We start from the raw sequence: 22,433 nt of genomic DNA, 5'->3' as shown, positions 1-22,433 counted from the left end.
TAAATCTCTAATTATATTTTATGGATTAAGATATTGATCATATTCTATCTAAGATTGTATAAAATATTGTATTGTGTTTGAATAATATTTGAAAAATGTAATTATTTTCTATTTATGATTGTATTAATAATATACTTATTAAAAATATAATTTTAATCATCTATTTTTTTATTTGTATCATATTAACATTTGAGATTGTTTCGGTCGTACAAAATCAAAATTTGGATAAAAAGCGTCCTACGCTTATTATATATAATGTCAATCATTATATATTTTATAAATGTCCAAAAAATAATGAAGTTGATATACAATTATAATAAATACATATTTATATAATACATTTATTAATATTCAATTATTCTATGTGGTTAAAAATTACTTTATTAAAATTATACAAATTAAAAAATTAACAAACCAACCAATCAAACTTACCGAATAAATACCACATAAATTATACTAAAACAAAGTATACGTGACGTCATCATATCTTATGTGCCAAACTCTTTTTTAAAAGACATCGTCCATCTATGTGTCAAACTGTCATCAAATTTAGCGATGTCATCTTGCACTAACAATGCGCTCCTTAGTTTAATTTACTTTCAACCTATCTCTTTCATATATTACCTCTCATCAAATTTAGCTGATGTCATCTTCCACTAACAATCGGCTCCTCATTTAATTTACTTTCAACCTATCTTTTTCATATATTACCTCCATTGATTCTCTATCTTATCCATTTCTCATTTTTCTCTTACCTAATTCTCATTTCCTTTTTTCATGATGTTTATATTTTTAAATTAATAATTTTTAACGGTTTCATTTTTTTCACTAATTTTATCTCATTCAAAATTAATTTTATTTACACAAATATTTATTATTATATTTAAATATTTAATAAAAAATTGATAATCATTTTTGTAGTTAAAATAATATTATTTTTTGAGTTTATGTGTTTATAATTTTATTCTACTCTCATTATCATGTATTAAAAATATTATATTAATATATATAATTCAAATAAAGCTATTTCAGAATGATTTTTTAAAAAATAATTATAATATAATCGGGAATCGGCCCGAAAATTAATCTAGTACTAGTATATGCAGAGTATGATATAAGCAGTCTCAGTCTCACTCATAAAAACAAAAATAAACTATATTTGTTAAACTACATGATAACACGTGCATCAATCGAGGAACAACAAAACTATGACATTATAATTTATATTATTATATTATAAACAAAAATTACATTAATATTATTATTTAATCTATGATCAATATTTTTATTAAAAAAATGAAATTGTACTATTATTACTATTATTTTATTAAAACGTTATTGAGTTGTACAAATAGCTTAATTTTATAATATTGAATTTCCATTATAACACAATTCCAACTGTTTTATTATTTAACTAAAAGATAAAATAGGAATGAAATCAAAATATAGGTAAAATCAAATTTAGTATTGACATATCACTTAAAAATTATTTCGCTTATTTATAAGAATAGTGAATAGAAAGTTACAAATTTAAACAACTCATATATTTTGGGATGAAATAACTCACGATTTTACATATATTTAAGACGGAATAAATTTATATAGTTCACTGAATCAAATATCATCATTTAAATACAATAAACTAAAACTAGGATTTTAAAATCAAAATTATTAATGTTATGCCCAAAATCTTGCATGAGCTAGATTTAAGGCCCATAAAAGGTTTGGGCTTGATTGTATGAAGAAATGAAAGATTTGACGATATTCTTGGTTTAGAGAATTATAGTTTAGAAGGTATGTGCACCGAGGGACAGAGCTTTGGAACCAACAACTGCCAATCAGGAGCTTCAGGTGGCCATTGACAGGTTTATATGATCATACCAGATGTTGAGAAATATCAGGAATAGGTCCTTATAGGCTGGTGAGGTGATGGAAGCACCTGGATAGGTGAAAAGGATGGTGAGGTGCTGATGCAGGAGCATGTGCATACCTCGGTTGGCTGGAACAGTGTACCTCTGAAGGCAGACTCATTGTCCTACTAAGATTGTACCTCATATAATAAAGGAGAACAATTTCTATCTACACGAGATGGACTTTTAATGCGATATTATCAATATAAAACGTGATAAACATGAATAATTAAACGATAAACACATAAATACATGGGAATCATGTATTGGTGATGGATAAAAATATGATTCTAGATGTCCAACCGCACCTGAACACTGCACCACTTTTGGAAACAGTTGGATTAACTCTGGTAACTGGTTTGGCTTATCAAAAGGGTGGATTATTGGCCAAGAAATGGAGTATAACCCTAGAGAACTACATTGAACTTGATCTCTATATATAGGGTATATAGGTAATTGGCAAAGGGGTTTGATAATTCACTTTTTGCACATTTGCACGTGTAACCATTTTGATTATTCTCCGAGTATTTTTTGTAGGATTCGAGAAGCCATTTCTCGACCATTTGTACCTGGTTCTTTGTTAACTCAGTTCGAATTTCATATACAAAAATAACATTTTCTTAGATGTTGAACCTCTACTCAGCAGCTAACATAGCTTCATTTCATCCGAAAACCAAGGTTAATTTAATTAATCAGGCACGATTAATTCGGGGTGTTATAATCAGGTTTCTCCCATAACATTTTTGGCGCTAGAAGGAGGGGACTCCAATATCTTTTTTGAGAGAGAAAGATGTCAGACAATTCTGACAAGGAACGAACACCGAGAAAGGGGTCAAAATGGAAACAATGGCGATCTCGGTGAAGAAGTTACCAACAAGAATATCCTGAATCACCTACAAAAAATGAGCAATAGGATCAATTCCTTGGAAAAGAAGTCCACGAGGTTGTGCAGACAGATGAAGAAGGATAAAATCGTGGGGAAAAAAGGACGTTAATCCCATTCAACTGGACTTCGAAGATGGAAAGGAGGAACATGATGCTGAACCGGATACGCCTATGTTATCTGATGTGGACATTAACCAGGAAAATTCGGATTGGGATCCTAAGAAGAAGCTCGAAGAGGAGGCTGAACCCTCAGCTACGCACATCGTGAGCGTCTTTGACCGTGTGGGGAATAAGTTGGCCAATAAGGACCTTAGGCTGAAGCTTGATAAAAAGAAGGAAAAAGTGGCAGACAAGGTGGATGCAGAAGGTTGAATCCAAAGGTTCAAAGGGAAAAAAGAAGGAGAAACAACCCTCTCAGGTGAAGGCAGGAAAGAGTAAATCCGCACCTGAAGCACCTGTAGCAGAAGGAGATGGAGGTTTTAGTTTCACTCAAAGCTCTGCACATAATACTAGCGGAGGTTCCAGTGTAGAAAAGAAAAGTGACGAGCATCTGTCTGATGGTGTGGGAGGCACTTATAGGTTTAAGGACCTCCGTAAAGCTTTGGAAAAGATGAAAGCATAAAAGATGGGCACTTTGAAGCTGGATGTGGCTTTTCCCTTTACCAAGAATATTAGTTTCTCGCCCCTTCCATGGTCATACAGAGGAGTAGGAGACTTGAAGTTTGATGGAGCTTCTGATCCAGTGGAATACCTCAGTCGATTCAATAAAAAGATGGAAGTTTATCAGGTTAGGGACTTAACCAAATGCAGGTTACTAGCTGCTACGCTGAAGGAGAATGCTCATCAATGGTTCAAAAGGCTGTCAGCAAACTCTATTCGCTCTTGGGACCAGATGTGTCAGGTATTTGTGACCCAGTTTCAGGCTTCAGTCGCCTATGCCCCACCTACAAACACCTTGGCCAACATTAAGCAGCATGAGGATGAATCATTGAGAGAATATTTTAGGCGATTCAATGCTGAAGTATCAAAGGTAAGGAAAGCTTCGGATGAAACTTACAAGAACTTCCTGATAGCTGGGGTGAGGCCAGGTACTGAATTCTGGAAGGAGCTTCAGCGTGAGGAACCCAAAACCCTCAGTGATTTCTACAACAAGGCAGAATCACACAAGGTGGTGGAGGAGTCATTGGCAAACCTTAAGAGGAATTCTTTTGGAGGCAATGGAACGTGGAACAAGAATAAAAGGGCCGGGTCTATTAGCCCCAGGGATAGAGGATTTGGTAAACGACCTACCTTTGGTGGAGGTTCGAATAAAGAGGTTCCGCGAGATAATAAAACCACTCCCATCACTGTAAACACAACCTCAAACAGGAAAGGATTAGGATATGTCTATCCACAGCAAAGGCAGCGAGCCAGGTATACAGAATATACACCTTTGAAAGCTCCGATCAGTCATATTTTTGAGATAGGAGACAAGGCAAGCATCTTCAAGAAGCTGTACAGGTCCGGGCCACCAAGCAAGAGAGATGAAGGGAAATATTGTGCCTTCCATGATGCAAATGGCCATGACACGACTGATTGTCACCACCTAAAGGACCACATCGAAGACCTGATACGAAATGGTTACTTAACAGAGTTTGTGGCTCAAGAAGCTAGAAAGTACAAGGACGATAAGGCCAAGAAGGAGGCTGAGAAAGAGCCTGAACATACCACCAGGGAAAGAAGCATTAACACAATCATTGGGGGCCCTTACAACGGAGGTTCATCCCGAAATTCGATGAAGAGGTATGCAAGAGAAGCTCGAGACCGGCTATTTTGAGGTTCATAATTTGAATGGAAGACCTCCAAGGAACTTTGGAGGAGAGGCAGATGATATCACTTTCACTGAAGCGGACGCGAGGCATGTGCATCACCCACACAATAATGCTTTGGTGGTAACTATATTCATTGGCGGTTTGAATGTACACAAGGTACTAGTAGATAACGGGAGCTCCTATAACATACTCTCTTATGCTACTTACCAGAAAATGGGTCTTCTCGATAAAGAAATGTCACCTGCGTATAATGAGTTGTTCGACTTTACTGGAGGCCTAATGTGTGTTATAGGAAGGGTGAAGCTACCAGTAACATTGGGAGACGAACCTTTGTCAGCAACCCAGGTGGAAGAGTTCATGTTGGTCAACGAAGAAATATCCTACAATGCCATATTAGGTAGGCCCCTGTTGAAAGACATGAGGGTGATAATCTCCATATATCACCTCTCTGAAATTCCCTACTCCAAGGGGAATTGGTTGTGTTAGATGGAATTAAGGAGAATCTAGGGCATGCTATGTCCAAGCTTTGCGAACAACTGAGCAAACGTACAAGCACGTGCTATTGGAAGATGGAGGACCTAGCCTAGACAGCTGTTACAAACAAGTGGAACCACCAACAGGTGATACTAGGAAGGTAGGGAAGAAAAGTGGGAGGTCCTCATGCGATGCTATTATGATTATCCAACATTCGGGAGAAGCTCCTTATGCTGATGTTGTCCGTTTTTTGGGGGTAGACACCCATGGCGAGGTCCTTATGCTGGAAGCACCTCCAACAGAAATCTCAGGAGATGGTGACCTTTTGATGGGTGTTGTTGAAGAAGTTAATGATAGTGACTTTGAGTGCCTCAACGACATGCCTAAACCACTCAATATGAAAGATAAGGAGGTCCCTATGGAAATTGATTTGGACCCGAGGATGCCTGAGGTTAAGGAAACAACATGAGATGCTGGATGAATAGTTTCCATATTGATGGATGAAGCTGACCCCATGAAGGAACTGAAAGTTGGACAACAACTAGTGGAAAAGGTGAAGGAAGCTCTAGAGAAATTCTTAAAAGCAAAACTCGATGTTTTTGCATGGTGCCATTCAGACATGGTAGGGATAGACCCAATGATTATATGTCATCATCTCAACATTGATCCAGAAAAGAAGATTATAAGATAAAAGAGGAGAGTTATTAGTGGGGAGAGAGCTGTGACTTTGAAGGAGGAAGTAGACATGTTATTAAAGGCAGGTTTGGTTAGGGAATCTCACTACCCGAAATGGCTTGCTAATCCTGTGTTGGTGAAAAAACCAAATGGAAAATGGCGTACCTGTGTGGATTTTACGGATCTTAACAAGGCGTGTCCCAAGGACAGCTTCCCTTTGTCTCAAATAGATCAACTGGTTGATGCTACAGCTAGACCTGCTTTGCTCAGCTTCATGGATAAATATTCCGGTTACAATCAGATTCCTATGTTTAAACCGAATAAAGAACATACCTCCTTTATAATAGATATGGGTCTCTACTGTTATATTGGGATGCCATTTGGGCTGCTGAATGCAGGTGCGACCTATCAAAGGTTGGTTAATAGAATGTTCAAAAACCAAATTGCAAAAATGATGGAGGTATTTGTGGATGACATGTTGTTGAAGTCGAGGGTTGCAGCTGATCACGTAACACACCTGTCCAAAATGTTCAACATTTTGAGGAAATTTTGAATGAAGCTTAACCCCCAAAAGTGTGTGTTTGGGGTTGAGTCAGGGAAATTCTTAGGTTTCATAGTGAACCATTGAGGTATTGAGGCAAATCCTGCAAAGATCAAAGCTTTAATCGAGATGCATTTACCACGAACTGTCAAGGAGGTACAATTTCTAACTGGAAGGGTTGATGCTCTAAACAGGTTCGTGTTTAGGTCATCTGAAAGATGTAATGAATTTTTTTCCGCCATCAATAAAGGAAAGAATTTTGAATGAAGTTCAGAATGTGAAGCTGCATTCCAGAAGCTGAAGCAGCAGTTAGGCAGCCCCCCATTGTTGTTCAAACCTATGGAAGGAGAGGTTCTTATTCTCTATCTTGCAGTCTCAGAGTATTCCATTAGTATAGTACTGGTGCATGAGAAAGGCAAGGTCCAGTCTCCAGTCTACTATGTCAATAAAAGGTTACAAGATGCTGAAACTCGATACACTAATATGGAGAAGCTCGCGTATGCTTTAATACTTGCGGCTAGGAAACTCAGGCCGTACTTTCAAGCTCATAAGGTTGAGGTGCGTACCTCATACCCAGTAAGGCAAGTTCTGCATAGGCTAGAAGCTTCTGGAAGGTTAATGAAATGGGCCATATAGTTGGGTCAATTTGACGTGGATTACAAGCCAAGGACAGCTATAAAAGGACAAGCCCTTGCTGATTTCTTGTTAGAATTCCCGGAAACCTTCTCTGTAGAAGGAAATGAATGTGTGACCGAGCTAAAAATGAAGGTTCAAAAGAAGGAGAATTTCTCGCCATGGTGGACCTTGTACGTGGATGGAGCAGTGAACGGTAAAGGGGCTGGTGCAGGTGTGGTACTGATAAGCCCAGAAGGGCATAGGCTGCAAAATGTAATCCATTTTGATTTCTATGCCAAAAATAATGATGCATAATATGAGGCCTTGATTGTTGGCCTAAAACTAGCTTTGGAAATGAAAGTTGAAAATCTGAATGTTTACAGTGATTCATTTGGAGCAAATTCCAAGGACAGAGAATTCAGATGCAGATGCTCTTGCAAAGCTAGGTTCACAGAAGGAAGCTACTCTATTGGGTGTCATCCCATTGAAGGTGAAGCAGCAACCAAGCATCCCCAAAATGGAATCTGCCACAATTGAGGTGATGACAGAAAGAACTTGGATGAGTCCCATTTATAATGTTGCCCAGTAAAGATATAATTATTTAAGGGGGTTAGATACAATTGTATAAATGTTAATAAAATATAACAGCTTTTTATATATATGATAAAAACTGTTACAAAATCCTCTCAAGAAATACTGATGTTCTTGAGAGCTGCTAAGTCGAATGATCCTCGAGTGTGATACACTAAGTGATGACCTAAACTGTGTTTATATACTACACAGCTACAACAAATTAATCTAAGATATGCATTATCAAAAACTAACTGAAACTGATACATATCTTAAACTAAACAGATAAAGTCCTATTTCTCAGATGTAACAGATATCTGCTCCACATTATAAGGAACATAACAAATCCTCTAATGCTGACTGTCTTCAAATACTGATGTCATACAAATCCCGATGATATACCAAATCCTGATGGTACATCAGATCCTGATGACATTGAGAATTCAATATGTAACAATCTCCCCCAATTTATGATTAATGCAATAAAGCATAAATTCCATTCTCAATGATACCAAAACCAATCTATAAAATATACAAGGAGTAAAGCTTACTTCAGTATCTTCAGATAACTTACAGTTTTTCCAAGAAAGTTTTTTAACCTTTCTTCCTCCTTGTCTCGTAGGACTTTAATAAGCTTTTTCTTCAACTCTCTCTTCTCTTCAGTGTCTTTTCCAAGTTGATCGATAGCAGATCTTAACTTAGAAATTGAGCTTTTGCTTATCTCAAGATCACCAATCAACATGAAGCTTAAACTAACATTTTCATGATCAGGACTGAAGGATAACTGAGGACTGTTGAGAAAAACTTGTAGCACTGCAACCCCCTTTTTCATCTGCATTTCTTGACCAGTATAAGTTCTGTACTTAGGAACATAATCACCGTTGTATTTATCATCTTTTGTTATGACTCTTCTTCTGATCATTTCAAGTATCATAGAAGACCAGTTTCTGGTGACTTTGTTCTCAACTCTAAGAAGATAGTGAATGTATTTCAATTCTGTCACAGTCTTCATTAAGAGTTGCTGCAATGTAAATTTTTTTACTTTACCGTCTCTGAAAAAGTACAGAATCTCTTCTCTGGCATCATTATCGTTTATCTTTCTATGAACAATCTTCACAGCTTCAACTTTCTCAAGATGTGAAGGAGAAATTCTTTCACCAAGATTTTCTGTCAGAGTATCTGCATCAAGCAGATCAGATTCCAAGATCTCCATGCTGGAATGACCAATGCCTCCTCTAGTTCGAAATTTGATAAGTTTTAGTTTTTCATTGTATACCACCCAGGAAGGCTTCTTGATGGACTTATCAACATCTTCATGTTCTGAGATAGAATCTCTTAACCCAGCTGACACAAATTCAACATGCTTGAATCCTTTAGAATAATTGAATACATGGATGTCTTTCCATCTTCTATTCTTCTTGCCAAGAGGAACATAGCTTGAAGATAAATCATTAGTCTTCCCTTCTGCTTTGTGCCATAGCTCCCTCTTTGATTTTAAAACTCTCTGCAAATATTCTTTGCATGCTTGATCAGCTTCCTATCTATTAATCTTTTCTTTTTCATCAGCCTCTGAAATATGAGGAGTGATTAAGCTGACTCATTTAATGCTTTGATCACTTTTTCATCAGAGTTAAAATCAGTTATCAGGTTCACAGCATCAGGATCTGCTTTTATCTCAAGATTTGTGTCTGCATCAGGGGTTACATTCTGATTTACTGTATCAGCTTGATCAATGTCAGTGGCTGATCTTTTCTTCCTTGGTACAATCAACTCTTCTGGCTTCTGAAATTCTTTATCTTCTTCATTTCCTTGTACAAAAACATAACCTTCTCTGGATAGAAAATTCAGAAAAGTAGAATTGAATGCAGTCACTTGCCTTAATTCAGAAGTTCTTCCACCTCTTCCTCTTCCTCTTGCTCTTACAGATCTACCACCTCTTCTTCCTCTTCCTTTAGAAGTGTTAGCTTCAGCTTCAATTTGAGCCAAAAGCTCCTTTTGTTGCATAACTGCTTCTTCAGGTGTTAGATCAGGAAATTCTTCAGTTATATACCTAAGAGCACTCCTAGTATTCTTTTGCTCAAACTTCTTGTCTTTGTAGTACAAGACAATCTCTTCACCTGTTTCCTTATGTCTGTAAGGAAAAAACATTCTTTAGCTTCTGCTAAATTTGAGATTGTAATGTCATCATCCTCAGGAGCACCAACAGTAGTTTTGTGCATGGCTTTATAAGCACCTGTAGACTTTCTTTGTCCTGAAGAATTATTCTTCTTGGAATGTTGAAGTTGTTGAGCAGTAGAAGCAATTTGAACATCTGTAACTGGATTATTCTTATCACCATCACCATCAATATCTTTATCCTTTGTCTGAATAAAATCCGGTGTACATTTTGTAGCAACTATCTTCTCCCCCTTTTTGGCATCAGTATTTGAAAGAAGAGAAAACAGAGCATCCAGTTTATCACTTATAGAAGAAACCTTGTCTTCCAAGAAGGAAAGTCTAGAGGCGATGCTGTCTTGAGATTTAACAACATCTTTGATGGTATTTTTCACACTTTTGATTTCAGCTGAGTTAGGCGTGTGAAACAAAAATCCATCAATTTTCTCTTTGACACCAGCATGAGACTTCTTCATTTCATCAAGTTCAGAGTGAATTCCTTTAACAGAAATAGTTGTGGCTTTAAGATGCAACTTCAAATAAGGAGTTTGAATTTCATCATAAGCACGATGAATGTGTTGCAGGCCAACAACAGATAAGATAGAAGTATTTGCGAGTCTCCATTTATAATCCCATTCTGTCTGTCTAAAATACTCAGTATCAGGATTGTAATAAGAAGGATTTTCAGTTAACTGCGAAGAAGAACCAATATTTGCCTTCTTAGATGCATCAATTGCAGACTTAAGCTGAGCAGTATCATGATCATCGTCATCACTATCATTGTCAAAATCAGACAAGCCATCAGAAGAATATGCAGAATCAGGCAGAATTGCCTTGCCTTTATCCAGATTCTTTGCAAGAGATGCCGGTGGCTGATGTGATCCTGAAACAGAAACATAGTAACACCTAAATCTCTCTGTTCTTTTCAAGTGATCTCATCACTTCTCATACAATATATTACTTTTAAGAGTAATATTATTCTCACAGAAGAAACTTTATAAGTAAAGAAAAACTTATAAGATTCTTGTCTCAAAACTACCTCTCCTTTTGCCAGTACAGGAGACTGACACTCAAAATATTTTTCGTTTTTTTTTTTATTTTCACACAGTCTCACAGAAATGATCAATCAAACATATAACAAAGAAATAAGAGATGGCTGAGAAGAGTTGTATGCTTGTCATATAAATAGAGGCAACCTCAAATAAGAGACTATTTATAATCATACAAATATGAGAATATATGAGATGTTAACAATACCTGAAGGTGATTCTTCAAGTGGAAATGATGAAAGTGGAGGAACAAACAGCACATCAAGATGCTTTTTCAAACTAGTAACTAGTAATGGATCATCAATTGTAGCTAGTACAGTTGAAGGATGATTCTCAGTAGGAGTTGATGCATCATCAGGATTTGATCTGTCAGGAGAAGTTGAAAGACCAACATCAGTACTTTGAACTGATGGTTCTTGTGGAGTCTGAGACATGTGAGCTGCTTCAACAATGCTTGGTGAAGGTTCTTGTGTGCTCTTCTCAAAATAGGATCATCAATAATTGCATCCACTCATGACAGTATCTCCTGATGAGTTTGATTTTCCTGAAGTAGTTGAACAAAGTCTGCAAGAAGATCCCTCTGAGCAATATTAACAATGATTTGTGCAACCTCAGTGTCTGCATTTTCCCTTTGAGAAGATGGTTCTTGTGTGACTGGATGTGTTGCAGTTGCTAAATCCCTTTGAGACCTAGGTTTTTGTGTACTAACATCCTTGTCAAGAGGCTAAGTCTTCTTCTTCTTTCTGATATATCCAACTACTTCTTCACTTCTTCTTTTCAACTGACTCTTTGCAGTTTTCTTGTGTTCAGCAGTTGCTTCAATTACTGGAAGCTTGTCAAGAAGAGCACTAGCATCAATAGTTGGCTCCTTGATTCCAGTAGTGTCAATCAAGTCATCAGGATTTTGATCAATGGACTTCTTGATTGTTGATAAGGATCCTATTGGCATCTGATCATCTAATTCAGAATCTTCTTGTATGATCAGTCTTCTTTTCCTGATTGGAAAGCAGTCTTCTTTCTTCTAACTCTCACTTAGTGAGGCTTGTTTAACTTTCTGTCCAGATGTGACAGATTTCTTAAACAGCCTTTTCTTTGTTACGACTGATGTCATTTGAGAGACAGCAGAGGAGGCTAATTTAGAGGCTTGTTGTGTTTGCTGTTTGGAAGAAGAAATGCTTGGGTTAGAAACAAGATGGGTGATTTCTTGATTCTCAGCATTAGGAATTGTGACAGAGGTGCAAATATCAGGATTTGCAGGCACTTGTATAGGAGTAGGTCTATTTCTCAACAGAAATTACCTGACCTCTCTAGGAAGAAAGGGTGGTCCTGAAAATTTATTCTTTTCATCCCTTTTGATATGATCAGTGATTGCTTTTTCAGAAATTTGAAAAACAGGGAGTAATTCATCATCATCAAAAATATCATTAGGGCATAGATAAGTGAAAATCAGTTGTAAAAATCTAGTATACCCTATTACTCCTGAAGCATCTGCTATCCTAGCAATTATGAATTATAATATAGTCTTACCATAATCAAAATTACCAGAGTTAAGAAGAGAGTACCCAATTCTCAGGGAAGTGGATAGAAGAGCATCAAAGTTAGTTGTCTTATTCAAGAAACATCTACTGATGCAGTCAAATAAAAAATTCCACTCTCTTTTCAATTTAGTCCTGACCAGTTTTCCAATGGTTGTGATTTCTCCTTGATAGCCTAAAGTCCTTAGCATATCAAACAGCTGCTCATTGGTATGAGTATCAAGAGCACCATCAAGAGCATGCAATCTCAAGGCTTGAAGCGGAATGTCAGCATCAAATTCATATATTTGGTCCTTATACTCAAAAGAAAATCCAGTATGTGTTGAATTTACCACTGCTGTGTTCTAGACCTGCATGACAGCCCTGTATGACACCTTAACGGGATTTGTGAGAGCATATCCAATTGGACATAGAAGGAGAAAATCCTGAATATCATGAAAAGATGATGGTAGTTGCTGATGTGTAAGCAGAGCTAAGTAATTGTTAGTGCCAAATGTGTTTCCATGAATGATTGTGGTTTGACTGAAGATTGATAAAACTTCAGAAGTTGTCATAATGTGAATAGCTTGTACGAGAGAGTAAGTGTGAGATGTGTGCAGTGAAACTATGTGTATGATGAATTGTGTCACAAAATTTCTTCTGGTTTTATAGCTTCACTATTCAGAAAAATGTTTAACACACTTGTATGAAGAAGGTAACCTAGTGAATTTGACTTCGAACAAGAAACAATATCTGAGTAATTGATTTTAACGTTGGAGGAAATTGCGGAAGTAAATACAAAATACATCCAGTTATATCAAGATACAACTGTAGAAATTTGTTTATCTGATAATCCACCAATAATCATTAATTAAGTGGGACATTTAATTGCAACAATAAAGCTTACTCAGAGATTGATTAACATTAATAATCTGAATTAGAACGTGCTGACCTGTCATCAGGATTTGAGACCTTTCTTCTGTCAGGATTTGACTAACTCAGGATATGTCGATTCAAATTCAACATTTGTTTGTCAAAGCATCACAAATTATTAGTAACCACAATTTTAATCAAAACATTCATCAAAAAATACAGTTCAAGTAGATGAAGTAAAGATTAACATGCTTCAATAAGAACATGCACATAATACGAGATAAACAAAGACTAAATCTTGCAATCAAAAGAAATTTCATTAATATATCAAAAGAGTACATTTCATGAAATTTGTAGATTACATGCAAAATATTACAAGATAATCCTAGTCTAAGATGGTGAACATCAACATCCTTGGTCTAAGAGAACAACAAGATGAATGATTTTCTCCTGCTGTTTAAGATTGTGGAGATGAAATTCTCTTTGGAAAAATAAAAGATCATTTTTGATATTGTCTGGAAGTTGAATCCATATGTCGTTTGAAATGTTGTTGATGGGATATGAAGTCTGGATTCCATTTCGAAAAATGGTCACAGTACTTGTGCCATAGCAGTAAAACCAGTTGGGGTTTGCCATTGTTTAAGAGAAATGAAAGTATGTGTTTTTACTGAAGGATGAGCAGTCATTTAAATAACCAAGAGAATATCAAGAGACTAAGAGACTGAAGAGTTAACTAAATGAATTAACCAAAAGATTTCTTTGTAAGGCGGGTCTCCCTAGACTGATGTGAAATGATGACAGTGATATATTTATTCGGATATGCACAATTGGTAAATAAACATTTTATTTATCATGCATATAAAATAGAATACATCAAATATTTCTGGCGTAATATCTAAAAATCACAGCATTTAGGACATATCAGAATTTGATCAATATACATCAGGATTTGATCAAATAGATAAAATAAAAAAAAATTTACTTGTCCCAATTAACCATGCCAAGTTCATTCACAAGCTTTGTAAATGTTGCTTCAGGTAATGGCTTTGTGAAGATGTCAGCTAGATGCTGTTAAGTAGGAACAAAATGAAGCTCTATGGTTCCTTCCATGACATGCTCTCTTATGAAGTGATATCTAATACTGATATGCTTTGTGAGAGAGTGTTGCACCGGATTTTCTGTCATAGCAATAGCACTTTGATTATCACAATAAATAGGAATTTTTGAGAATGATAATCCATAGTCCATGAGCTGATTTCTCATCCATAACAACTGAGCACAGCAACTCCCAGCTGCAATATATTCAGCCTCAGCAGTTGAAGTAGAAATAAATTTCCGCATCTTGCTGAACCATGAGACTAATCTGCCTCCCAAGAACTGACAGCTTCCTGATATACTTTTCCTGTCTATCTTGTATCCAACAAAATCAGCATCTGAATAACCACATAATGCAAAACCAGCTTCTCTTGCATACCAAAGTCCAAGTGAAACAGTACCCTTGAGGTATCTGAAAATTCTTTTTACTGCAATAAGATGTGGCTCCCTTGGATTTGCCTGAAATCTTGCACACAAACAACTGGCAAATATTATGTCTGGCCTGCTAGCAGTTAAATATAACAGAGATCCAATCATATCTTTACAGTTTGTCACATCAACTGTTGTACCTTCATTTGGATAAAGTTTTGTAGCAGTTGTCATAGGAGTACTTGTAGTTGTACTTTCTTGTATATTAAACCTCTTCAGTAGATTTCTTGTGTACTTGGACTGATTGATATAGATGCCAGTATCAGTCTGCTTAATCTGCAAGCCTAGGAAGTAACTCATCTCTCCCATCATACTCATTTGATATCTTGATTGCATCAACTTTGAAAATTTATTACACAGTGTTTGATTAGTTGATCCAAAAATAATATCATCAATATAAATTTGAACTAAAAGCAAATCTTTACCTTTGTTCAGATAAAACAGGGTTTTATCTATTATACCTCTTTTGAAACTACTTTCAAGTAGAAACTGAGCAAGCGTTTCATACCATGCTCTAGGTGCTTGCTCCAGTCCATAGAGTGTTTTATCAAGTCTGTAAACATAATCAGGATGTTTAGGATCCACAAATCCTGGTGGTTGTTCAACATAGACTTCTTCTTCAAGTTCTCCATTGAGAAATGCACTCTTGACATCCATCTGGAAGATTTTGAACTTCTTGTGAGCAGCATATGCCAAAAAGATTCTGATTGCTTCCAACCTAGCAACAAGAGCAAATGTCTCATCATAGTCAATACCTTCTTGTTGAGAATATACTTTTGCCACCAATCTTGCCTCGTTTCTGATGATTGTTCCATCAGAATCAGTTTTATTTCTAAAGACCCACTTTGTGCCCACAATTGACCTGTTCTTAGGTCTAGGCACCAGCTTCCACTCTTCATTTCTTTCGAACTCATTCAATTCTTCTTGCATAGCCATGACTTAGTCTGCATCCTTGAGTGCATCTTCTACTTTCTTTGGCTCTTCTTTTGAAAGTAGATTATGATATAAACATTCATTCTGAGTTGCACTTCTTGTGTTTATACCATCATCAGGATTTCCAATGATCAGATCATGAGTATGATTCTTAGTCCATTTTCTGGCACTGGGAAGTATTCTTCTGGAATTAGATGCCCCCCCTGAATTGTATGTCTCATCAAATCCATTTGAGGCTCTCCCTAAATCTGTTGGGTTATTTCCTGATGAATTATTGGGACTTGACTCATGTTCTTTTGATATTGAATCAACATTGGATTGAGAAGAACTTTGAGATGATTCTTCAGTGTTAGTATCATCAGCTGACCTTTGTTGTTGCTCCCTCTCAACTTGTGCAGGCTTATTAGCACAATGATTATCTTTAGAATCTGAAGGAGTATCAGGATTTGGATCATCAGGATTTGACAGTTCATTAAAGTTTGATCCAGACTCCAACAATGCTTTTTCATTTGCAAAGTTTAAACTTTCATGAGTGTCTTCTTCAAAACCAGGAATCTTCTTATCATCAAAAGATACATTGATGGAGACTACTACAGTGTGTATTCTTAGATTGAACACTATGTAAGCTTTTGATGGTGAGTATCCAACAAATATTCCTTCATCAGCCTTTGATTCAAACTTTCCAAGCTAATCAGTATGAGTTCTCAAGACAAAGCACTTACATCCAAATACATAAAGATGTTTCAGACTGGGCTTCTTTTCTTTTAGCATTTGATAAGGAGTAACACAATGTCTATTTATCAGAGTGACATTCTGAGTATAACATGCTGTGTTTACTGCTTCAGCTCAAAAGTAAGTGGGTAGTTTTGCTTCTTCTAGCAGAGTTCTGCCAGCTTCAATTAAGGTTCTATTTTTCCTCTCAACAACACCATTTTGCTGAGGTGTACCAGGAGCTGAGAATTGTTGCTCTATGCCTTTGTACTTGTAGAATTCCTCCATCTTTGAGTTCTTGAATTCAGTGCCATTATCACTTCTCAGGATTTTCACTTTGTGGGTAGATCCATTTTCAATTTGCCTTATGTGGTCCAGAAGAATTTCTGGAGCTTCATCTTTCCTGTGTAGAAAATAGACCCATTTATATCTAGTGAAATCATCAACAATTACAAGTGTATACCTTTTCTTGTTGATGGACATTATGTTCACTCGTCCAAAAAGGTCCAGGTGCAACATGTGATATGGCTCAGAGATAGAGAATTCTGTTTTGCTTTTGAAAGATACTCTTCTTTGTTTAGACTTTTGGCAAGCATCACAAAGACCATCACTTGAGTATAGCATGTTTGGCAATCCACTTACAAGCTCCTTCTTGGCAAGTTCATTGATTGAGTTGAAATTGAGATGTGAGAGCTTCTTATGCCAGGTCAAGCTCTCATCTACTGATGCCTTAGAGATAAGGCAAGTAGCTTCCTTTTCAAGAATTTCATGTAGCCTTGCTTCATAAATGTTACCATGTCTGTATCCTATCAAGACAATTTTTTTGACTTGTTATGAACAACTTCGCAGTGTGAGTCATAGAATACAATATGATAACCTCTGTCAGTGATTGGACTGATGCTTAGAAGTTTATGCTTCAGTCCTTCCACCAGAGCTATATTCTCTATTGCTACATTTCCAATTATCAAGTTGCCATATCCCAGAGTATGTCCTACATTTCCATCTCCATAAGATACATCTGGGCCAGCCTTCTTTTCAAATTCTGACAGCAGGGATTTATTTCCAGTCATGTATCCTGAACATCCTTTATCCAAGACAAGTATATTTTTCTTGTTACCCTCTAATCAGAAGAATAATTAATTAGAAGGATTTTTAAGGACCCACACTTGTTGGGCCCTCTTTTTGGACAACTTAAGCCTTTGTGTGTCAGGAGTACTTCTAACAGTCTTTTCTTTGTCAGGATTTGTCTTGTCAGAAGCAAGTTTAGAAAAACCAACAAAATTAGTCACACAAGCAACTATATTAAACTTAGGAAACGGTTCATAGTAATTGTGATACAACTTGTGATAAGAACTACAAGTATAAATCGAATGCCAACTACTACCACAATGAAAACACGGATTTTGTGTTTTATAAAATACTGATCTACCCCTAACATCAGACTCAGGAATAACAATTTTCCTTTTCTTATTCCTCCTGCAATCAATAACAAGATGATTAGTATTTCCATAGTTAAAACAAGTTTTCCTAGGAGCATTGGGAACAACCAACCATGTAATTTGAATTCTTAGAAATACCTTGCTTACCATTCCTGTTTCTTTTAGGACTCTTTACTTGAGGTTTTTCGGTAACCTCATATATTTTATTTTTCAGTTATCTTGCTGTCAAAAGTCCTATGTTCTTTTCTTTCTTAACAGACTTAATGGTTTCCTTGCTTTTCTCTCTTTGAGTTTTATCACTTACCAGTTTTTCTTGTGATACTGATGTTGAACCCTTTTCAAAAGTGGATTTGGGTTCATCAGCTTCTGATGAAATAAACTTAACAGGAGTTTTAAGGAAAATTTTATTTTCAGTGTCAACATCCTTAATGCCATCTTTATAGCCTAGGCATTCTTTCCAGTTTTTCTTTGAGATCATCTCATGAACCTTTTTTCCTGAATCAGTCCAGGCTTTAAGGATTTTTCTTTCATTTTCTAGATCCTTTTCTAACATGTTGTATCTAGCTTCAAGAATCTTAACTGTATGTTTAGTTCTTTCACATTTTTTCTTCAAATCTATCTGATGTATTAAGTCAGACTCTAACTGATCATTCCTAGATTTCAAGATCTTAATTTCAGTTATAAGTCTATCATTTTCTAAGGTCTTATTCTTAAAACTACCATGCAAAGATTTAAGAATAGATTTCAATTCAGATATATTTTCAGTATCAAAAGAGAAGAAATGAGTTTGTACCTTAGGCTCAGAAGTAGCAGGATCATCAAGACTGGCCATAAGTGCATACCATGTGTTTTCATCTTCAGAGTCTGAGGAGTCCATCCAATTCTTGCTTGAAGTGATCAGGGCTTTGCTCTTCCCTTTATCATACTTTGTTTTCTTGCACTCTGAGGCAAAGTGACCAGGTTCATCACAGTTGTAACACTTGATCTTTGTCCCGTCTACCTTCCCAGCTTTAGAGTCCTTTCCATCTTTTCTCCCAGTTGACTTCTTTTCACCTCCAGTGAACTTCTTCCTGAAGCTTCTATTGTTCCTAGACTTCCTGAATTGCATTCTCCTGAAGCCCTAACCAGCAATGCGGCCATTTGCATGACATCAAAATCTGTCATGTTCTCATCAGTTTCAGAATCAGTATCATCATCAGGATTTGATGATGAACCATCAGTATCTGATTCTGGAAAATTGTTCTTCTTTCTTGCAGCTCCAACAAACTTTTCTCTTGAAGCTTTATCATTCACTTTCAAAGCAACAGATTTCCCTTTGTTTCTTTTCCTCTATCTCCTTTGCTGAACCTCCAAATCATGAGTTCTCAGCATGCCATAGACTTCATCCAGAGTAATTATGTCCAGATCATACTGATGTCGTATGATTGAAGTCTGAGTCTCCTATTCTTCATTCAAAGCTCACAAAAACTCGATGTTTGAATCCTCTCGATCATACACCTTTCCCACCAAAGACAGATTGTTTAGCAGAGTAAGAAATATGTCATATATTTCAGTGAGATTTTCATCAGGATTGGCCTCAAAGTGTTCATATTCTTGAATCAGAACAGCCCTTCTGTTCTTCTTGATGGCCATGGTTCCTTGACATTGAGTTTCAAAAGCATCCCAGATTTCTTTGGCAATCTTGTAGGCTATGACCCTGTTTGACATCACAGAATCAAGACTGTTATGCAAAATGTTTCTAACCTTTGCATCTTTCAGCACCGCTACTTTCTCTCTGGTGTCCATTCTGTCTTCTCCTTCAGTTGATAGTGTTCAGCAACAGTAGGAGTTGCAGGCACCAACTTTATTGGCATGAAGGGTTCATCATTGATTACGTCTAGATAATCTGGATCTGTAGCTTCCAGGTACATGAGCATCTTCACCTTCCATGTTGGATATTCAATCTTTTTCAGAATGGGAATTTTTATGCTTTCATACTTGTTTATAGACATGTTTAGATCATTTTTGATTCTAAATTTATCACTGTGCTCTGATACCAATTGTTGCCCAGTAAAGATACACTTGTTTAAGGGGTTTGGATACAATTGTATAAATATTTCGAACAAGTAATAAAATATAACAGCTTTTTATATATCTAATAAAAACTGTTACAAAATCCTCTTAAGAAATACTGATATTCTTGAGAGCTGCTAGGTCAAATGATCCTCGAGTGTGATACACTAAGTGATGACCTAAACTGTGTTTATATACTACACATCTACAACAGATTAATCTAAGATATGCATTATTAAAAACTAACGGAAACTGATACATATCTTAAACTAAACAGATAAAGTCCTATCTCTTAGACGTAACATATATCTGCTCCATATTATAAGGAACATAAGAAATCCTCTGATGCTGACCGTCTTCAATTACTAATGTCATACAAATCCTGATGACATACCAAATCCTGATGGTACATCATATTCTGATGACATCCGAACAACTAGATCCTGAGCTTCTTCTGATCATTGAGAACTCAATATGTAACATATAATTATATAGCAAGGGGAATTCTCCCACAAGGGAAGGAGGAAGCAAGGAAATTAAAATACAGAGCTGCTGGGTATGTGGTCTACGTAGGAATTCTCTACAAAATGGGATTTAATAAGCCACTTCTAAGGTGTGTATCAGGAAAGCAATGTGAATATATCATGGGAGAAATTTATGAGGAAATCTGCGGGAACCATTCAGGAGGAGCCTCTTTGGCTCACAAGATACTACGCCAAGGGTACTACTGGCCCGACTTGAAGAAAGATTGTTACCTTTATACGAGGTCCTGTGATCACTGTTAGAGGTATGCCAACTTCAACAGTAAGCCAACAGTGCCATTAAAACCTCTTACAAGTCCGTGGCCCTTCGCTGTGTGGGGAATTGACCTAATTGGGGAGCTTCCCAAAGGAAAATGTGGGGTAAAATATACAATGGTTGCAGTAGACTACTTCACTAAATGAGCAGAAGCTGAACCACTAGATGCAATAACAGCTATAAAGCTCAAGGAATTTGTGTTGAGAGCTATTGTATGCAGGTATGGAGTGCCCTACAAGCTAATTTTTGACAATGAGAAACAGTTTGACATTAATGAGATGAAGAAGTTGTTTGAAGATCTTCATATAAAGAAAGGATTCTCGGAAGTGTGCCATCCACAAAGCAATGGTCAAACTGAGGCCATTAATAAGATTATAAACCACACTTTAAAGGCAAAGTTGGAGGAGAACAAGGGGTGCTGGCCAGAGGAGCTACCTAAGGTGTTATGGTCCTATAACATTACACCTCGAACCATAACATGTGAGTATCCTTTCACACTCACATACGGGTGTGAGGCAATGGTACATGTAGAGATTGGAGCAGGCTCCTTCAGAAGAGAAAATTATGATCCAGATAATAATGAACTTAATCATCATTTTTACTTGGATCTGTTGGAAGAGGTGCGTGAAAATTCGCAGCTGAAGTTGGCAGCTTACCAACAATGGACAAGGAAGTATTTTGACAAGAAGGTCCGAGCTCGACCTTTAAGAGTCAAGGACTTGGTGCTGAGAAGGATGATGCCAAACATGAAGACTCCTGGACACGGTGTCTTTGGTGCTAATTGGGAAGGTTCTTACATAATCAAAACAGTCCTGTGGGAAAGAACGTACCACTTGACAGATTTGGATGGAAAGCTGATCCCCAGGGCTTGGAATTCTGAGCACCTGAAGAGGTATTATCAATAAAGTTTCTTTGATGATTATTTCAAGCATGCCTCTTTCAGGCATAGGAAAATAAAAGCAACTTATTAGTTGTAGTTGCTATGATAGGTTCAGATTCAGTACAGTAGCTGATTGCTTTGATAGGCTCGGGGGTAGTGCATGTATACCCCACCTATAGGATTTCTTGTTTTCTTTTTATAGAATTAAAAAAACAAAGTTTACTTCACATATCTTGGTTTTATGTTGATGCATATATGGATGGTTCGTATCAATAAGGTTCACCTGCTATAGTTCTTCACCTTAATCAATTAAAGACAAAGAACTAGGGGAGTAGTAGACATATGGAGTATATGATTTGGGCTGTTAAAATCTGGTTGATTTCGAATTTTCTGGTAATTATTAATGATTTTTGGATGTATGACTTGTGAGAATGCATGTTATAATGGATAAAAGTTTTATACTTTAGATATGGATAATATATTGAGGTGTGTCTATTTACACATACCTCAAAGCAATTCTTGCTAATCGAATGAATGACATAGAAATATAATGAAAACTTGGAAGAGATATAATTCCTGGATCAAGAGGGATGCACGCAAAGGACTGCGCCTGGATGGAAAGGTATATGGTTAATATACCAAAAGTGTATGGTTTACACATAGAATGTACGGTTTATACATGGGAAAACCCAAAATATTTTAACCTACGTGATTCCCTTTGGGTAGTTAGGTGTTATGCAAAAACATGTCTGTTGATATGTGGAAAAAGGATGAATCTGAGTAAATACTCGATTCCTGGATAAGGTTTGCTTGGGTCAGTAAACCTGGATGGATAGGTTCGTATGAAAAATACGAACCTATAGGATTTTCATAGGTGCATGTCGATCTCAGGGAAGCTGAGCTAGTGTAGACCCTGTGAGGTTTTGTATAAGTATGGTCGGAATGCGAGGTACTTGCACATGGAATAAGGGCTTACAGGGACGCTGTTAAGTTCAAGGACTTACAAGGATGTAAGTTCAGGTTCG

General features: G+C 36.6%; 2 protein-coding genes across 2 annotated transcripts; both read left to right on the top strand.

Moving 5' to 3' along the window:
• Positions 1–3,420: 3,420 nt before the first annotated feature.
• Positions 3,421–5,549, top strand: LOC141684906 (uncharacterized). Its single transcript, XM_074490043.1, has 3 exons — positions 3,421–4,577; positions 4,633–5,003; positions 5,104–5,549. The coding sequence occupies exons 1-3, from the start codon at positions 3,421–3,423 to the stop codon at positions 5,547–5,549; spliced, it is 1,974 nt and encodes a 657-aa protein (XP_074346144.1).
• A 276-nt stretch (positions 5,550–5,825) lies between these two features.
• LOC141684905 (uncharacterized) lies at positions 5,826–21,433 on the top strand. The gene is made up of 6 exons (XM_074490042.1): positions 5,826–6,263; positions 6,591–6,854; positions 6,933–7,143; positions 7,295–7,449; positions 20,355–20,451; positions 20,679–21,433. Exons 1-6 carry the CDS (start codon positions 5,826–5,828, stop codon positions 21,431–21,433), a joined length of 1,920 nt encoding a protein of 639 aa, XP_074346143.1.
• The last annotated feature ends 1,000 nt before the right edge of the window (positions 21,434–22,433 follow it).

This window comes from Apium graveolens, chromosome 9 (genome assembly GCF_009905375.1).
Source record: "Apium graveolens cultivar Ventura chromosome 9, ASM990537v1, whole genome shotgun sequence".
Taxonomy (NCBI): domain Eukaryota; kingdom Viridiplantae; phylum Streptophyta; class Magnoliopsida; order Apiales; family Apiaceae; genus Apium; species Apium graveolens.
This window is presented reverse-complemented; position numbering and strand designations above follow the sequence as displayed.

Excerpts from the sequence above, each read along its gene's own strand:
- LOC141684905 (XM_074490042.1), top strand. The coding sequence starts at position 5,826 with ATGTTATTAAAGGCAGGTTTGGTTAGGGAATCTCACTACCCGAAATGG. Across the intron at positions 7,450-20,354 it reads TGGAATCTGCCACAATTGAG|GAAAGCAATGTGAATATATC; the intron begins GTGATGACAGAA and ends GGTGTGTATCAG. Across the intron at positions 20,452-20,678 it reads CACAAGATACTACGCCAAGG|AAGCTGAACCACTAGATGCA; the intron begins GTACTACTGGCC and ends CTAAATGAGCAG.
- LOC141684906 (XM_074490043.1), top strand. The coding sequence starts at position 3,421 with ATGGGCACTTTGAAGCTGGATGTGGCTTTTCCCTTTACCAAGAATATT. Across the intron at positions 4,578-4,632 it reads TCCCGAAATTCGATGAAGAG|ACCTCCAAGGAACTTTGGAG; the intron begins GTATGCAAGAGA and ends TTTGAATGGAAG. Across the intron at positions 5,004-5,103 it reads ATCCTACAATGCCATATTAG|GAGAATCTAGGGCATGCTAT; the intron begins GTAGGCCCCTGT and ends GATGGAATTAAG.